Source organism: Lagopus leucura, unplaced genomic scaffold, assembly GCF_019238085.1.
Source record: "Lagopus leucura isolate 7727_CA_CO unplaced genomic scaffold, USGS_WTPT01 Super-Scaffold_810, whole genome shotgun sequence".
Taxonomy (NCBI): Eukaryota; Metazoa; Chordata; class Aves; order Galliformes; family Phasianidae; genus Lagopus; species Lagopus leucura.
In genome coordinates, this window is record NW_024962261.1 from 4,695,564 (window position 1) to 4,715,610 (window position 20,047).

At 36.3% G+C, this 20,047-nt stretch overlaps 1 protein-coding gene across 4 annotated transcripts in view; it reads right to left on the reverse strand.

The window, feature by feature from the left end:
• TMEM161B (transmembrane protein 161B) overlaps positions 1 to 20,047 on the reverse strand; it is a 42,176-nt gene that overhangs the window by 20,662 nt on the left and 1,467 nt on the right. For 3 of the 4 annotated variants that reach the window (XM_042866198.1, XM_042866199.1, XM_042866195.1), the window contains exons 1-7: positions 18,352 to 18,365; positions 15,119 to 15,222; positions 11,338 to 11,418; positions 7,052 to 7,149; positions 5,501 to 5,657; positions 949 to 1,100; positions 306 to 366 (exon numbers count right to left, since the gene is read on the reverse strand). In XM_042866198.1, coding sequence (XP_042722132.1) covers positions 306 to 366; positions 949 to 1,100; positions 5,501 to 5,657; positions 7,052 to 7,149; positions 11,338 to 11,418; positions 15,119 to 15,222; positions 18,352 to 18,357 — 659 coding nt within the window. In that variant the 5' untranslated portion in view covers positions 18,358 to 18,365. Of the gene's footprint in view, positions 1 to 305; positions 367 to 948; positions 1,101 to 5,500; positions 5,658 to 7,051; positions 7,150 to 11,337; positions 11,419 to 15,118; positions 15,223 to 18,351; positions 18,366 to 20,047 lie in introns of those variants that run through there. The other variant, XM_042866197.1, reaches the window with a different exon arrangement.

Below are 20,047 nucleotides of genomic sequence, written 5' to 3' on the forward strand. Positions count from 1 at the left end.
AAATAGCTCCTTCAGCACTGCAAAGATTGCTTAAGAACTGTCATGAAAATTGTACTTCTGAATTTATTTTTTTAAATGCTACAGCCAAACTACCAGGTTGGAATCTATCTCTAAATTAAAGAGAAAACAAAGATACTTTGAAATATTGATGGATTATTCTCACTAATACACCTCTTCACATTTTTTTTAGCAATTATAAGCACGTACAACAGCACAATATGCTAGACAAATGCTTGCTAAGAAAATCCAAGTGGTTCAGTTATAAATGCAAACACAATGTAAAACACTGTATTTCCAGGACTTACTGGGATTCCAAACCCTGCTTTTCAAGGAACTGCATAGCACTTTCTGAGAAATTTGAGAATCCTGCGGAGACACATAGATTATATGTATTTTATCACAGTAAAAACAATACTTCCCACCCCTTCTTCCCCCCCACATAATAATACATCTTTTGAAAAGTGTTCATGTTAGGATAATTCTTTCATGCGCTGATTACGCCACAGTACAATAAAACTCGGATATTAACTGTCTTTGATATGTATCTTTGATATGTGTCTTTGTATTTGATACTTCAGCATTTCATGAACATTAATGGAATTAACACTGATGCTTACAGACCAAGTACCTATTCTTTTTTCTTTTTTTTTCTTTTTTTTTTTTTTTTTTTTTCCAGTGAAGGCAGCTCACTGTGCAATGCAAGGCAAAACAGATTAAAAATAAAACTGGAAGGCAAAAGTGAACAAAAAAAAAAAAAAAAAACCAAGCCATTTTACACATCTTAAAACAAAGCAGGAAAAATAGACAGAATATCCTCCAGAAACAGTGTATCACATAACAGAGTTAAAATTAACAGATATATTCTCAAAAATTTCTAAAAGACCTGAAATAAATCTTTCTGGTCATGCAATAAGTAAGACTGTTACAAATACTAAAGAAGGGAGTTACCTGATTCCAGCCCAAACTCTAGATAGTTTTCTGTCACAATCAAAATTGCCATTGCTTTCACAAAGAAGAAAAAGCCAAATGTGACACAGACTGATCTTTCACCTCCTTCCTCTACTTTGAAGTAATGAGTGGTCAATGAAAATAGTACCTTACTACACAAGAAAAAGGTCAAGGAAAATTAAATTGGAAAAATAACAATATTTAAAAATTAGAAAGCTGTATTTTGATCATCTTCACTAAGGATGTTCTACGCTGAGCCAATTCCAGGTTAAAGGACAGTGTAAAGCAGTGATTAAAAAAAATTATGTAGCTAGGAACACACTCCTCTGCAATATCGTTTTAATTTAGGCTAACTTACTGTCAATTGTAGCAATACTCCCTACCATGGGTTATCTTATTTTAATAATAATATATAAGAATATCTGGCTGGAATTACCAGAGAGGTGGTGGATGCCCTATCCCTGAAGAAATTTAAGGTCTGCGATCTGAGCAACTTGTTCTAGTCATAGATGTCCCCATTAATTGCAAGGGAGTTGGACTAGATGACCTTTAAAAGTCTCTTCCAATTCTAATGATTAGAGCACAACTGCAGTATTTGATAGAGCATATTCTCAACTACGAAACACTATTTATCAACAAAGTCACTACCATTAGTTATGTATCATCACCCGCAATGAAACACCCTGCATGCTAAGCTCAGAACAATCTGCACCAGTGAAAGTGATGACTGTGGCTGTCACCACTGCTAAAACATACCATTCACCCCCCACATCCACTTTTTGGTCTCCATAAACAGACATCAGTTAATGTCAGTGGTCGCCATTTGTTCCACAGGAAGTAATTCACTGACACACCATTGCTTCATAGGCAATTTCACGTCACACATCATTTGTCAGACTGCCCCTCTGCTGTCCTTTGTCACACGGTAACATGTGAAGGGATGCTGGTACCAATGTTCAACCTCAACCGTCATACCACCAACATCTGCCTTTGACACTGTGGACCAACATAACAGAAGCAGCCCACATAATTACTGACATCCTTTTGCACCCATGTTCTCAGTTGAAATCAGTCAACCACATTTTTCCAATACTTAAGTCACGATGAATAATTTCTGGCCCTGACATACTGAATGACTAAACAGTTTGGTAGATTTTAGAAGAGTTTCAGCAGCACTGAGGCCTGATATCATAACACAAGAACACAGGAGTTTTCTCCTGAAATCACAAAGATTGCTTCACCAATATCACAGTATTATCACTCATTACATAAAAGCCCTTCAACCCAGCTGTAAAGCTAGGAGTAAGTCACATTAATATGTTTATGTAAGTGTCAGCTCTAATATAAGTCTAGAATGTGCTGCTCAGTACTGCAGACTTCTGTATCACCACCTAAGCTCTCAGACTGGGCAATGGTCACAACGCTCCATTCCATCAGTGCAGGAACCATACAGTCAAATAAAGTCAAGCTCTGTTCAATATTAGAGAGCAGTGATTTCACCAGGATTTCTACAAAATCATCTGCTCTGCAGAGAAGCCTCCCTTAAAAGTAAAGTCTGTTTACTATTATGTGAAAAATAACAAGCAAACAAAAAACCAAAACTCCAGCAATACAAGTTGTACGAAGTGGCACACAAATAGTCCTAACTAGAACATACAACTAATGAATGACCTATTACCAGGTTACAAATTACACATTCCTTTGCGGAGGATTCCCTACCTCTAAAACTATCCAAAAGATAGAATTTTTTTTCTGAACAAATTAAAACCCTTAGAATTTAGGCCTCGCTGTTTGACAACACATTCAAAACAAAAGGACACTCTTGCATACAAGTTTCTTGTTTCCTGGGATTTGTTTCTGAAGGTTTGGTCCTACATACGGTGCCATTCTTCCCCTGGCTTTTCCAGATTTGCTTGTTTTAAGTTTGTCTTAAATTTTAACTTCTTAAATTGTCTTAAATTTTAACTTCTCTTTCACTTTTTCTAACTCCTACAAACTATTAGAAATCCTTAACAATTATCTCCAAAGTATATTATTACAAACAACTCAGAAGAATATTGGTTCTTTAGCTAATACATACTCACGCAAATGCAAAAATATTAAAACATGAAGTTAACTAGTAAGTTACTAAATAAGATTTAGATTCTGGTTGATGATTGCTTGCTTTTAATAATATCCTATCTGATCTTACAATTTAAAAAGTCAAAGTATTTTTACACATCATATCAATATGTGCACCAAACTTAATTGTCATCTAGTACAAAAGGTTCTTTCACACAGAAAAATTATTTGCTTCTGTATGGGAACTGCTAAGTCACGGCCTGAACTCTGATTGATCACCTGAGGTGAGCAATAAGTCAGCCAGAGGAGCACAGGTGCAGGCAATTCTCCTATGCTGCTGGAAGGGGTGGAGCCTGGCTGCACCTCTCCAAGACCTATTTAAGAGCTGGCTACCAGGAGGGAAGGATCTCTTCTGGAGTTTTCTAAGTGAGCCCAGGATAGGGGTAAGCTTTCTATCCTCTTTTTGTTATCATGATCTGCTTTGCCTAACTCTCTTGTTTTTTGTAATTATAACATCTTAATATTCACTGATTATATAGCTTCCAACAATGGATAAGAATCAACTGTCCATCTCCATAGCAGAACTTATACTTGAAATCTGACATATAATTATGGGATTTAATAACATATTTCAAGATGTTTAGGGTGTGAAATGTGCTTCATGCCAGTGTTTTGAGAAACCACAAATTAACTGCTCTTTCTCTTATCAATTCTAACATACACAAGTTTCCCCTCTATCATTCTTCTCTTTCTGCCATGTCGAAAGGTTGGTAAGAAAATACAACTGATGTACTTCTGACATGCAAGGAACATTCACTCTGTTACAACCTCCTTCAGCTCCCAATATGCAGTGAAACCTCAAATGCTTGAACTGAATAAGACAAAGTGAAAAATGGTGGTTTAGGCTCAATTTATATAAAAACAGGTGGTGAGAAAGAAGCAATCAGAAGAAGACCTTGATAATTACTTGTATGTTCATACTACTAAAACAGAAAACTTGAGCTGCCATGTAACTTAATATTTTTAAATTTCTACAATTGGTTTTGCTCTGAATTGACTAAATGAAAGTAGTAATTAGGACTGCCTTAAAACACCACTCTAAGAATGGAACACTGCAGTTGTCTTTCCTATGAAATCTATGCCAATGTATAATTCACAACCACAGTAAAATTATTTAAGCTGGTTATGCCCGAGGTCTAAAAAAGGAAGCAAAAAGGGCACTATCACCAATAAGCTGAACAATGTATGAAGCTTTTTTCCCCATAAATTCATTCATTAATCTCATTCTCCTTCTCATTATGGGAGTCAAAAGAGTTTGTTTTCATCAATTATTTCTTAATAATGTCTTATTCTCTCTGCCAAGATTCCTGACTTTGCCTAACCAAATAATAATATACAAAAAAGGGTGCCTAGTTATATAGCTATAACATCACTAAAAGGTGCACAAGAGCTGATTTTCTGCCAGCTATTTCTTTCCTTAACTTCATCAACTCTGTCACTTAAGTTAGTACTCATGACCAGGAAAATTATGCATTTCACTTGCACTTCAGGCTAGTCAGAAAAGGAATTCATCCTTACTGTAAAGGCACAGAGGAACAAATTTTGAATATGTGTGTGTTATATCTAACTAAGCATTTGATCTGTTTGTCAGTTGTGCGGTACCAAAGGAGTTGCACAGCTTTATTTTCCAGCTCATCTCTCCATAACCTATGCTCCTTGAGAACCTTATCTGATTATTTTGCTTCATTACCTCTCCTATCTTTAAAACCCAACTTTCCTCTCCAAATTCTATCACTGGTATGTGGAAATTAATTATTAATTATAGCAAAACCATGCACTGTCTTTTCTACCAAATGCAAACAGGACAGCTACTTCTTCTTATGGTTCAGTATTGCTTGTTTCCTAAAATACTGTTTCTTTTATTTCCAGAAGAAAATGTTGCTTTTCACAGACCGCTGAAAACACAGTACCATTTTAGCTCCTATAACTGTCTATACATTTTATTTTGCACTGAATTTAAGAGAAATAATAATCTTTTGAATTCTGAAGTTATGAATTCATGCATGCAACTTTGCAACAAATGATGATTTACATTATTGTATTACTTAGTTCAGAAAGTATGAGGTTAAACATAACAGAAAAGCCAGGCAGTAAACTGCGTGCTTCTTCAAAAATTACAATCTGCATGGACAGCAACATTTGCCCACCCTGACAGTCAAACATTAGCTCAGAACAGCTACACATTACATTAATTCTATATTCACAGAGCTGTATTTTTTCTATAAATGGTTTGGTATAAATGTTTATATGCTATTTATATCAGCATAAAGAAGCATGCTACAGCATATACATTACCTGAAAATGATGCTAGCTACAATTCTTTTTCCAAATGGTAAATTTTATGTATTCTCTAAAACAACAATAGAGAGCTTTCTACGAACTGCAGCATGATGGAATTGGTAGAATGATATAAGAAAACAGAAAAGGATACACTGCAAAAGCCAAGACAAGTAGACACCACACTACACTGATATTCATTTCTTGTGAGGGCTTCACAATGCTGTAATACACTTCAGTCACCACATACACAACTGTAGCTGCAACAGTGAAATCCACCAACCACTGATATTCAGGAAAGTAATGTAATGCTGAAAAATACAAGTTTGCAAACATTACAGCTATGATATATACATATCATATGCAGAACACAATAACAATCAAAAATTGTTTTCAAGTAACTGATCTAGACGTAACAAGATCATGGAAGTTAAGATCATCGACAACAAAAAAGGCACGCTTTTTTTCTATTTGATAGCCTCTCCTTTTAATTTGTATTTCTCTCTTCAACTCAGTGAATATTCTGGGTTGGTACTAAGCAATTTGATAAGGTTACAAGATTTTATTTAGCATCTCAGCTTTTACACGTTGATCTAATTAACTCAAAGATTATAACCAGTTTAGATATCAATATCATGATAGAAAATGGCTCTTTCCTTTAGTTACAGTTCTAAGGGTTCAAGATTAAAAGGTTACTGGCTATCACTTTATATAAATAATATATATTTATATATTCTCCTAAAAAAAAAAAAAAAATCCAAGCCATTCAGAGTTTGCTCAACATCACTAATGTCTTCTGCATGGTAATAAACCACTGATTCCACCTAAAAATTCTGGGGACCATACTGGCAGGCTGGGTTATTTACAAAGAAGGAGCTCCTGAGAAATGTGAAGAACAATTCATGATAATAAAGCCCAGCCTGTCCCTCCCAAACACATTACCTAGATCATGAGAGTTAAAAAGAAAAAAACACAAACACTACGCAGTGTTTGTCTGCTGACTAAGAGATAGCTGATGACAAACACAACATATTGGTTAAATTCAGGTATTTCCAAGTCCTATACTTATTCTGAAATAATTACTTTTATTAGATTTAACATGCTTGTATGCTTAGTTCTTTAAAACTAGTTAAGTGTTCAACTGCATTCATATCTATAAACACTCAGGAAGACACTTAGGTGCTGTATACAGCACCTGCATATGAGAATGTAAATAAGGAAAAATATATAGCTTACGTGCATAGGAAAGTCTTAAGGTTACATATGTAAAGAAAGTTGGTTATCATTAAGGAATCAAAAATTATTTTAAAAAATAAGCAACTTTCAAAACATTTAACATTGCTTGTTTCTGCACTGCCATTTTTGGCACCTAAGCATTTTAAGTCAGTTTTGTTTGTGTAGGTCTAGGTTTCAGTGCAATAGTACATTTCATATTTTAGGCCAGCAGAAAGCATGTATTTCAAGATCAGTCAGTTACCATTTTCTCATACAAAGACTGTTTCAAATAGACCGTGATGGGATCCTTTCTGTTGTCTGATACTGCTTTGGATGCCTGAATGCAACAATTTTTGCAATCTCATTTAACACTCTTTGTATCGGTTGTAATCCAAAAATATGTTCCAGCATTTACTGCAAATAAATACTTGATAGAAAATACCACAATGTATTTGATATACTACATCATTGTCAGCATCCTTATTCTTACCAATAGTGTCCCTTTCAGTCACAGACTTCGTTTCCAGATGAAGATCAATATCTTTTGGAATGGTTAAAGGCTTGTTTTCAATGTGACCATTATATTTTCTGTAACAGAAAATACATATGTAGATTAATAAAATAAACAGACTCCACAAAAATCAACTTTTCCTTTGTATGTATAGCACCATTTCAAATTTAAGAATTCAGACTGCTATTCCCTTAACTGCAAACACTTCTCTCTAGTTTGCTAAAAGCAATAATTCATAAAGAGTTAAACAACAAGGCACGCCAATAACTACTGGGTTTATCTTGTAACGTTCTAATACACTGTGGTGGTTAGGCACATTGGTCTAAGTAGCTTCCATGCTGTATCAAAGTCATGCATTAAGACAGGAGCTGGTGGGTACTGTTTGCACCATCCCACTGTTAGACAGACAGGAATCTGTAATGATATAATAAGTAACCCCAGCATCAACAGGTATGAGTACCACTATAGAGAAGAATACATCTGTCCTGCCAAACAACTACCCTGAAGAAAATTGAAGCTGAAGTGATGCTTTCCAAATGAAGTCTAGGCAAGGTTCCAAACCCATTCCTCCCCAAAAAAAACAGATTTCCCAAAATAGCATTAGGCTTTTAAGTTTCTTGCCTAAGCTAGATTAACCTAGATCCTTGAGAGATGTATCCTATCAGCCATCAATAAAAGAACTGTAAGGCAGTTTTCTAATTTAAAAGGATGGCTGCAAAAATGGCTTTGACCTATTTCAATTCATATCCTGCTTGCATAGTAAAAAGTAAAAAAATAAAAATAAAAATTAAAAAAAAATAAAAAAGTTAAAAAAAAAAAATTTTAAAAAGTAAAAACAATTATCGCTGTATTAATAGCAACCCTAGAGATATAGTAGGCCTTGAAAAGAAATAAGTACATCATGCTCTTTGGGAGGAAATAGACAAAACTATCCATACTCTGATGTTGAGACAGGGCAGGTTCCTGATTTTAGCCATTCCTGCAGAGCACAACAGATACACAGAGGCTTTAAGAAGAGCTGCAGAGAGATTAACTTGCTCCTATCATGTGTGCACAGGTGGAAAGTTTTTTATATGAAGGGAAAGACTAAGACAAAGGCTGATTGTCACATTGCTAAATCCTTCTTGGCTTCTAGCATTAAGCAATCTGGGGATAATCTAAGCCAGGTATTACATCTTCTGAAATATCTTGTTTTCTTTTCAACATTAATTTATTCAATCCCTTTCTGAAACACTGAAATTTGTTGACCCGCGCAGCTAATTTCACAATGTTCGTCCCACATTAAAAAAAAAACCTGATAACTACCCTACTTAACTTCATTCAGCATCTTCTTGTACAACATACTTTACTACTTTATACCCACACACTGTGCCCACTCCATACATACCTGTGTCTTTGCATGGAAGCCTTACTTTTAGCTATCATCATTCCCCCTTTCTAGTTCCACTGAGTTATCTTCCAAATACAGTATAAACAAAAATGTAATATATAATTTGAAGCTTTTTTATGCTTCTCAAATTTCTGGTTCAAATAACAGTTTTGAACAATGTGTTGCATGTTTCCAAAGAGATAAAGACCAGAAGGGCTACTTAGAGCAACAAGAGCACTTTTTTTTTTTTTCTCCTGGAGCTTGGAAACTATATTTCCTGGGGTGCATTAAAAGGAGTATGGCCACCAGGTCAGGGGAGGTGATCCTCCCCCCTGTACTCTGCTCTGGTCAGCCTCACCTGGAGTACTGTATGTAGTTCTGGGCTCCCCTGTAGAAAAATGACAAGGATTTCCTACAGAGAGTGCAGCGGAGGGCCATAAAGATGATAAAGGTCCTGGAGCATCTCCCCTTTGAGGAAAGGCTGAGTGAACTTGGTCTGTTCAGCCTTGAGAAAAGAAGACTCAGAGGGGATCTGATTAATGTTCATAAATATCATAAGCATGGGAGTCAAAGAGATACGGCCAACCTCTTTTCAGAGGTCTGTGGGGACAAAAGGAAATGACCGTAAACTGGAGCACAGAAAGTTCTGCACCAATATGCGAAGGACCTTCACAGTGAGAGTGACAGAACACTGCAACAGGCTGCCCACAGAGGTTGTGGACTCTCCTTCTCGGAAGACATTTAAGCCCACGTTGGTGCCAACCTGTGCAGCGTCCTGTAGGGTGTCTGCTTTGAAGGGGGGTTGGACTCGATATGCGGAGGTCCCTTCCAACCCCTACAATTCTGTGATTCTGTGAAAATAAGCCATACAAGCTCATAACCCCCTAGAGGACTACAATAGAACAGTGTACTTTGCCAGATTTCAAAACAGCACCTCTGAAATCAGTGAAGGAAAGGTGGATTTTCCAAAGAAAGAAGAGTTACTGGTACATGAGCATTAAAAAGAAGTTTATTCAACTATGAATATGTTTTTAAAGAGTAAAGTCCTCTTAATTCACATGTAAGCTGAGAATACAACCAGAAAGAGTCAGTAAGCATTATTTTTTCATGTGATAGTAGTTCTTACTATCACTCAAAGCACAAGAATTTTAATGGACAAATTGAAAAATAAGGACAAAAATCTAAAGCAACTCTCAAAAATGTGTCTACATCTAAATGAGGACTTGCCAATAACACCTTACTACAAATAACTGCCTTTTATAACTATTTTCTTGGTTACGAATTAATGTATTATATCAATCTGATAATTGAGTGACACCAACAAAATCTGCACAGACACAAAACACTGCATCACATTTGAAGCATTAAATGTAGCATTTTAATAGTTGAAAAGTGATTTGTATTTATGTGCCTTCAGATACAGTTTCCTGCTACTTTTCACAGCACGTTTTCCAAAGTTTGAAAAGTTAAAGCTTAGATATCAGTACAAATTAACATGCCATGTTGCTACTCAGTAGTGAGTATGCAATTGATCATATGTGAAAGTGAAAGTGAAGGTGCTTTGGAAAGCAGAAGATTGGCAACACTAAGAAAAGACATTAGCAAAGTAAAATTATTTTGTATAAGGCTCCTATTTATGGACTTAAGCATTTAGTTCTGTCATACCAATTATTTTACATATATTACTGATTAGATGAACACATAAAATGTAATGCTATTCACAGATCTTTTAACAAGTTGAAGGAAAACAAGAACGTTGTTAGATAATTAATGCCTGAATTTAAGAGTATCGTGACAAATACGTCACAATATGAAAGAATGTGACATATGAAAGAAAATGAAAGATACTTACATTACGGGAACAACTTAAGTCTTTATCCAAAACACAACAAATAAGTTTCCTGAGTAACTTAAAAACTCCAGGAAAAAAAAAAAAAGCATACAGAATAGACTATACATGGATTAAAACTGGTGTTAGGAATTGTATATCAGTATTTCATATCAGAGTTAAAGGAAAAGGACTAAAGGAAATCAACAAGAAAGAGTGCATTTTGCTGTTTATTTTAAGCCCAGCCAATTCTGATTTTTTAAATTTATTTATCTTTCAATTACCACAACAAGCTCTACCACCTCATCATCACTCTTGGCTCTTGGGAAGTTCTACTTCTGGAAAGTCTGTTGGAGACCTTCATGATTGTATGTGAGAATCTTGTTTCCAGCTGAAGCTGATGAACATCTATCTCATCATTCCCCATTTTCTTTCTGCTAGGTTAAACAAGTCAAGCTGTTCCAGATGGCTCTTGTAAGACATGCTGTTTCCTGCCTGATGCTAGTAGCCCTTCTGTTCACCTATTCAAGTCTGAATTTATTCTTCTTGAACATGAATGACCAGAACTTTTCACAATAATCACAACAAAATTCTACACCAGTGCTTCGTGCAAGGGGACTAATACTTCCACTGGAAGTAACTCAATAAATTCTAGGAGCACATTTACTTTTATCACAGCTGTGTAAATGCGTAATGATCCAGAACAACAATCCTATATCAAGTACATTCAAATCTTGCCTAAACATAAGGACCTTCAACCCTACAGAAGATTTGCTTTCCTCAGACTCCATAACACGGGTATATTGATTAAAAAAACCTCTGTAACCTAATTAGCAATTTCACAAACAACATTTAAGAACTGGGAATCATTCACTGCTGCACAATTTGGAAATTCTCTAGTAAAACAAAAGAACACAGTTCAGTACAGAGCTGTGACGATACATGTATTGCAGTCCTATGCAACAAGCAGTTTTATAATCACAGAAGACAGAAACTGTCCAAAGCTGTCATACAAATCATACCAAAAAAAAAAAGTGTAGGAGAAAGAAGCTTAAAACAAATACTTACCTATCTTTCTTGCTTTTCCCTCTTTGTTTCCCCGCAAGAATCCGTAGTTCTTCTTCAGTAGGATGTTGATACCATCGTAAACTAAAGGAAAAGAAAATCGCAAATAAAGCCTCATCAGCACTAGCAATGTAGAATGATTTAAAACAACAACAACAACAAACAAAACATAACTATATATAAACACAGATCTATATATACACTAAAATAGCAGTCATTTCCAACATCTAAAAAAATACCCTGCTTGGACTGAAAAACAACAACTGACCTTCACTTCTCTTCAGCACAAGTTACTTACCAGATACCATTAGAAACACATGCTACCCCTTCACAACAAATCCTTCACTTCTCAAAGCAGACAACTATTACCCAACTTTTTTCTTACAGTCAAAATTGTAATATCTGTATTTCCGCCCTAAGCAACATCACCCTTGTGATACCTTCAACACTTATTAGGAAAAGGACAGCAGCTTACAAAAGCACAGATAGGTAAACGTTAAAATACGTACCTGCTGTCTACAAAAATATTTGCATATTCTACTATCTCTGTTATGGATTTCACACAAGAGTTATTCAAAAAAACAAAATTCACTAATTTGCATATAAACTGTACAATTTTCCACTTTCACCCATAAATGCACCATCTATTTATTCATTTATTTAAAAGGCAAGTGGTGGCAAGGAAATTCTTAAGTGGGAAAAAAAAAGATGGCTCAGTCTCAGTAACTTTATTCAAACTTCTAAGCAACAACCTTAGTAGCTCAAGCACAATCTTGCGTACAGCAAAGGTGAGGTGTCCTTCAGATTTTGGATGGCTGTCACTCTGATTCTTCTGCTAAAATGTTAAGGCAAAGAAGTCCAACTATGCACAGAAACATACTTGGAAAATTTATCAGTCTTAATGTACGAGTATTTTTCTTGAGAAAATACTTCTTTCTTGAGAAGGGCGCTAATTTATGATACAGTTTAATACAACGTAATAATGAAGAGAGGGCAATGGTATCCATAACTATTATTATTACTCAAGTTAGAAAATTTAGTATGCTAACACAAAACAAGAATACTTAAACCACAACTTGGCCTTCATTACACTACAAAAAGCATTGCAAGTAATTCAAAATTACAAGTAACAGAAGTAATAGTATACAAAAGGGTGTTGTAGTTGTTGTTTTTAATTTAATAAAGCTTACGGGTCTTCAATTTAAAAATCTCAAAAACAAAAAAAAGTGAACACATTTTCATTAAGTTAGAGGTTGGGGAAAAAGAAGTTTGCATTTCCTTTAGTGAGTTTAAAACTGAGACAACTGATTACTCTGTAGCTTTGATAGAGTTTACTCTGAAGACCTGTACAAACATGCCCCAGTTAATTTGAATGATTGCCTTTAATGACTGTAGAACAGAGCATCACTTTTCTCCTGAAGTGGCTTGGAAATAGGACAAAAGAGGCTGAGAAAAGCAACATTTTGGTAGAGCAGACTTACTAACAAAAAACGCAAAGGCCTGGGTAGATACTTCAGCTGCCAATTCACTGTCTTCAAAAAATAACGAATGTTCATATTCTGATCAAGTCCTGAAAAGGTTTGTATTCCCTTTCAAATGTAAGTAAATTGTGTTTCAGCAGTTAAAGATAACCATCCACCCTACAAATGAAAAAACAATTTCTGTCTGTCTATTCTAACAACTATTTTAAATTCTGAGCTGTTTATATTCCATTTTAATGGACACATATCGACATCTTGAAACCAGCTGGCCACTTGAAGGTTCTGCATTTTCCTCATAAAATGTTTACCTTCTCTCCTCTTTAGCAAGGACTACCTCCTGAAGATATTTCAGATTACTTCTTTAGAAAAGTCTCCCAACTCTTCCAAAGAAAAACATTCAGGCCAAATAACTTAAATTGGCTTTGGTGATTACAATCTAGTTGAAAATAATATATTGACAGGAAAGGACAGAGATCTAGTAACTTTTCTTTGGAAAGCTGGACTTCACTGTGTGAACTTCACACTCCACCACCCTGCTTATGGAAGTCCATCTAAGAAAACACTTTGCAAATGGACGATGCTTAAGAAAATAGGTTTATATATGCTCATCAGATAAACTACAAAAAAAAAGTTTTCTTTCTGACATTAAAATTCAGATTCTTGTTTCAGTAAAGCTCCTGACGATTTTATTTCTGAAACACAGAAGTATTCACAGCTCTTTACAAAACTATAGCATTCAGAACATTATTCATAATGACTGAAATTACAACACACTAGAATAGTTACCTTATGAATAGTATGCTGAAAAGCAACAATGAGATTTTCAAGGTTACTAACATGAAAGGCAATGAGACACCCACTGACCTCAGTGGGAGCATAATTCCAAAGCACTAGCGCAGAAATTCTGCTTTACGTACTTATCTGTATGCGTACAAAGATTAAAAACAAGAAAGGGTGGCCAAAAACATATTTGAACAGCAAATCTTTCACTGGCACAACATTTGCCTTAGAATGTGAATACAGAGACTGAAAATGGCATTAGAATGAAGGACACAGGCATAATATTGAGCAATCCTTAAAAAAAAAAAAAAAAAGTTCTGAAATGGTCATTGAGACAAATGTTTTAAATGCAATATAGAAAGTAGACTATATCATTTGAAATATAACTGATACAACACTCTGAGAGGAACACTATAAACATGGAAGATACAAAGTTTCACACTCATTGAAAATTTTCTAGAGCTCACTTACAGTATAATATTCTTTTTGGAGAAAAAAAAAGAGGTTGTCAATACCCTGCAAGTGTGGTCAACAATGAAACTTCTCAAAACAGCTAAGAGTATGATTCCCATTTGCATCATCTGCACACTGATTACTGTTTTCCATTCCACCTCACCACTGTTATTGTGATACTTAACACACATTTGTGTTTTAAGTGTCACATTAGTGACATTTTTTGTTGGCAATCATTTGGAAACTGAAAAGGGAAAAACGATGGGGAAAAAAAAAAAAAAAAAAAAAAAAAGGCATGCCAAGATATTGAGGAGAAAAAAAGCAGTGGAAAACTATATAAGATTAGGTAAGACAATTTTGGAATACACTATAATTTAAGGAAACTCCTTTAGAAATCAAGGAGCAGAGCTGTAGTGTTCTCCAAAGTTTAACAATTCCAAAAGACATCATAATATCTCCTAATCATCTCCTAATCATTCAAAGTGTTTTTCTTCCCAGTAGAAAAAACGAAGCATCTGTTTCTTTTAATATTTAAGATACTTAATCATATTCAAAACCTGCCATTTTTATTTATAATGGATACTGTCACACAGGGAATGCTTCTCTTGCAACATTTTATACCTGTTTAAGCTATCATTATGAAGTCTATATTGAAATTTATAGTAATCCTGTCCTATGAAGTTCTCAAAAACACAATTTTTAATAAATACCTAAGCACTCTGTTTATGCAAGGCTAATAAGTACAATTGTAACAAATACTGAGAAAGAAGTCCTTTGATTCTCAACAGAATTTACTTTAGCTTTTCAATATTAAATTACACAGCTTGTACCTTTGGTAAGGTAAGAGCTGGAAAACAGCTAGCATTAACACAATTAACAGCAACAAGTCTATTCTTTTACACCTAAATACTTTGAACCTGCAAGTCAGGTGTCACTATGCTGAGTAAAGTTCAAGAACAGCAAGTAGATCAATTACTTTTCAAGACAAACCAAACTAGTAATGTTTCTACTGCAATGCATAGTTGCTTTACCACATTCACACCCCACGTATCAACAGTTTCGTATCTTACCTGCCGCTACAGAGAAGCCAACGAGCAAGAGAATAGTGAGGTATGATCTTCTGTATGACACTAGCCATTACCATGGTAACCACCAACTGCACACCTATCACACCCTGCAGAGGAATAAGTTAACAAGTCAGTACGTGCTTTTAAAATCTGCTGAAGTAACTTTTTGGTTTTTGTTCCTGTATTTTAAAAACACCTTCACGTAACAGGGATAATATATTTTTTTATTTTTTAATCTAGAAGGTAAAAAACTCATGCAATATCAGTGTTCAGGAAATCCCCTGGACCTGCAATAACCCACCACATCCTTTACCAAAAGAAAAAGGCATCACAAGGCCAGCAGCATCAGCACCCTGCCAGCTTCCAACAGAGTGCCTTAGCTCAATAAGTTGGGATGCCACATGTTGATATGGCACTCCACAAGATACTCCTCTGTACAATTAAATCACTCATCACAGTCGTGCTGCTTGTGGTCTCTTTCTCTTCTACATGATTTAACACCTGACACCCTCCAAATCCACCAGAGTTCACCATTGACAACATCCATCTCTTGAAATTTAAGCCTCCAGTTAATACAGAGCATTTGCTCCTTACTGCATGAATGGCATAGATGGTGAAGGGAAGGTGCACAATAATCAGTGTAACTTATGTATTGTATTATCTTTTCTCTCTTTCAACAACTTTTTTTCTGTTGTTCAAATATATCAGAAATTGTGCCGTCAATTCTGCTTTCACAAAAAATTACAGTCCAATCAAACACAATGGCTGATGCCCAATACCATCCTTAATGAAACACAATTTAAAAATATCAAGATAGCATAAACTACCTTCCATTTGTAATCACTGGAAACGAATGTTACCAGACTTCTCATAATGAGGTTTCAATTATCAATTCCGACACTTGTTACATTTATCAATTATCAATTAAGTACTTGTTACATTTTGTTACATTTTTACATGAAATAACGTGTTTGCGTTTTCTTCAGCTGTTCAGGCCTAGAGCTTACTAATAGAAGGAAGAACAAATTTTTACTCTATCTGATAGCACAAGGATAAGGGGGGTTGATTTTAAACTAAAAAAGGAGAGATTTACACTCAATATTAAGGGAATTTTTTTTTTTCTTCAAAGGGCAGTGAGGACCTGGCACAGCTGCCTAGAGAAGCTGTGGGTAACCCACCCCTGGATGTGCTCAGGTTGGACGGGGCCCTAGGCAGCCTGAGCTGGGAGAGAGCAGCCTTGCCCACAGCAGGGGATTGGAACTGGGTGGACTTTAAGGTCCCTTCCAACCAAAACCATTCTGTGATCAAAGTCTCTCCAGTGGTCTTACACACTTTTCCCTTCTTGAAATTTCAACTGCTTCCTTAAATAGCCACCATCAATTCTTTGATACACCTTAAAAGAACTGATTTCTGAAGCTTCCCTTCAGCAAGACCAGGGATTACTGCAATAAATTTTTGCAAGGAGCCAGTAATAGCACAGATTGTGATATTTCCTCTAATAACATACTATGTGGAAAACACATTTTGCTATCACTTACCTGTATATACTTACGCACAACTTATTTACATGTATATTAATACACTCTGGAAAAAATATATATCATCGCAAGCTATCTTTAATCACAGAATTGCTTTTCCCCACAGAAAACCACAAAACTGAGGGATTGTTCCAATTCAGGTTCTACCTAAATCAAAGCTCCCACACACTTTTAAGTCCTCCCATTACCACTAGTATTAGTTTTGATACTCATTTCAAGAATGAATACAAAGGCAGATTAGTTCCAACCAATATCGTCTGCTTTACTTGACATACTCTTAATTAGCAGACATGGTTCAGAATTTAAAAATCTATCCCTACTTAATAGAATATAGCTTGTTTAAAGGAGAAGACATTAAAGGACGAAGCTCTTTTACAAGACACAATCTTTTGCAAGAAACAATGAGCACAAACTGGAACGCAGGATGTTCTGTCTGAAGACGGGGAAGCTTCTTCTGTGCTGGGCAAGCGACAGACTAAACAAACACTAGAGACAGAAGTCAGTACCTTACAGATCAGACACTTCTTTCAACCTATATACAGCTGAAAATCCCTCAGCCTCAAGGTAAGAAGACTATAAATCACTTTCTCTTCAAAACAGGGGCTGGTTAATAACCCCATGGTCAATGCCTCAAGCAAGACAGAACAACCAGACAGTGACTATAATGCCTAATAAGTTGCAGACTTGTGTTTTCATTTCAGAGGAAGATCTTTGGTCAGAGGTCTTTCAATATCTTGATTGCTCAATTCCAGGACCTTGAAGTACTTATGGCATCATTATTTCTGTTTGTGCTATAGAGAACATATTTTATAAGAAAGCTTTGAATAAAACATAATAAAGAATTCCTAAGCAGTCTACAACGGAAGTGTTTGCAGTTACATTAAAGAATAAGACAGACACGCTCTTAAAATCTAGAAAAACGACAGGCCCAAAAGGCAGTACGGTAAGTTTGAACAAAGCGCAACCTAGATTTCGGCCTTCACAGTCTATACCTCTAGCACTACGTAGTTAGAGACAGTGCTACTGATAAACAAGAGAACAAAAAGTAAGAATAAGTATGATAAAGCTTCCATACTCTTATCTACAAATAAATGTGCACTTACAACACAAACATAGCTACCTCATAATATTAACAGAAAATATGAACACTGTTAAAAGTACTTCTTCCTAGAGTATATTTTTATATTTACAGAACATGCAAAGCAAGAATAATCAAGGTTAATTGTTTTATCAAAGATAACTCTTCAGACCCCACATTTTGACCTTGCCCAAGGTTATTCTCCCGCTCTGACTGTACCACATTAAGTTTTTTCCCTTGCCATATCACACAGATATGCACTACTAATATTCAAAACCTAGGTTTAGTCAGGGTTTCAAAACTACTGTCTGTAACAATATTTATAACAGCCACCACTACCCCCATACTCTCACCCCTTTCTCCCCCCAGTTGCAGGATGAAGGCCACGATTTGAAGCCAGCAGTTGCATACACTGGGATTACTTGGCATAGTACACCAGCCAAACAACGACATGCTTGAGAGAACAGATAGGAGAACACAGCTTCATGTTCAGAACTACAATGCCAGCTACTCATTTCTGAAGCAACAATTCTTGTAAAAACATGTTTGTTTTACAGAACAAATGATGCATCAGGTGGCACAGAGAATACAGAAGGAATTCAGAACCAGCAACTGCTCACCTCCATGTGCCACTTCTGCCTCGGCCAGTGCTTTCCTCATGTTCAAAGGAGGGTCGTAAACTGGTGGGTAGGAGTCAGAAGCTGTATGACTCCCTCTGAATCAAGGAGCATTGTTTAAAAATCAAACTACAGTCTTGTCAGCCAACATCATTTTATCCTCCATGAAACAAGAAACAAGAGTGCTCCCTAAACACCACAATTACAGAATTAAGGATCATTAGGAAAATCAAACTACTGTTGTAGAAGTCTCATGACTGGAACCAAACCACTTTTGAAGTCGCAGAATTATCATTACTACTGAAGTAATCAATAGAGAACGTGCCTTGGGCAGAAAATCAGTACATATTCAATGCAGTATTAAATTACAGGCAAAACCAGTTCGGAGAATTGATCTACAGCGGAGGAAAAGAAGGTAGAAGATTATGTTAAAAGACTTTTAAAATCTACCATAACTATATTCACCTAATTGACACATAAACTGTGGAAGCTCTCACCCTCACAACCATTAACTAATTTTATAGAAGGCTTTGCCATTGCAAGAATCATTCCAAGAACAAGTGGAAAACATCTAATGTCTCTGCAGTACAGCCTAAACGCTATGGCAGAATTAAAATGCTTGCACAGAATTGTGAACATAATGAGCATTACAGGTAGAAAGATCAGCCCTGATAGCCACAGCTAAGAGTTGTACAGCCAGTCAGTTGTTGCGACAACTGTTTGTGAGCCTACTGATAAAAATGAAACCGCTGTACATTTCATTCTGCCACTGAGTCAGAACTGGAGAATGCAGCTTTCACACAGCCTACAGATAGACTACCAAGGACTATATTTTCAAGTGACTTGCATCTTTCTTGTGATTCCATAACATCTGTCGATATAGCCAGCAACTATTACTTGCTCAAGTGGAAATGATTTCTCAAGCTTATAGGAAGCATTTAATGGATTGCAGCGTAGAGTGCTGAGGGAGCTGGTGGATGTCGCTGCCAAGCCACTCTCCATGATCCCTGACAGTCCTGGCTAACTGGAATTTCCCAGCAAACTGGAGACTGGCAAATGACGCCCAACTTCAAAAAGGGCCAGAAAGATGATCCTGGTAGCTACAAACCTATCAGTCTCACATCATTGCCAGGGAAGATTATGAAGTAGATAATTTAAAGAGCCATCACGGATCTACTAAAGGTCAACCAGGGGATCAGGCCAAGTCAACATGGGTTTACGAATGGCAGATCCTGTCTGACAAACCAGATTTCATTCTATGACAAGGTGACCTGCTTAGTTCATGAAGGTAAGGCTGTCAATGTGGACTACCTGGACTTCAGTAAAGCCTTTGACACTGCCCCCCACAACATTCTTGTGGAGAAGCTGGCTGCCCACGGTTTGGATGGGCATACGCTCTGCTGGGTGAAACACCGCCTGGATGGCAGGCCCAAAGAGTTGTGGTCAGTAGAGTTAAATCCAGCTTGTAGCTGGAAAGCTGCCTGATGGAAAGGGACCTTGGTGGACTGATGGGCAGTTGGCTAAGTATGAGTCAGCAGTGTGACCAGGAGGCCAAAACACCAATGGCATCCTGGCTTGTGTCAGGAATGATGGGGTGAGCAGGACTAAGGAAGTCATCCTGCCCCTGTACTCAGCACTGGTGAGGCCGAGTACTGTGTTCAGTTTTGGGCACCCCAGTAAAGGTCACTGAGGTGCTGGA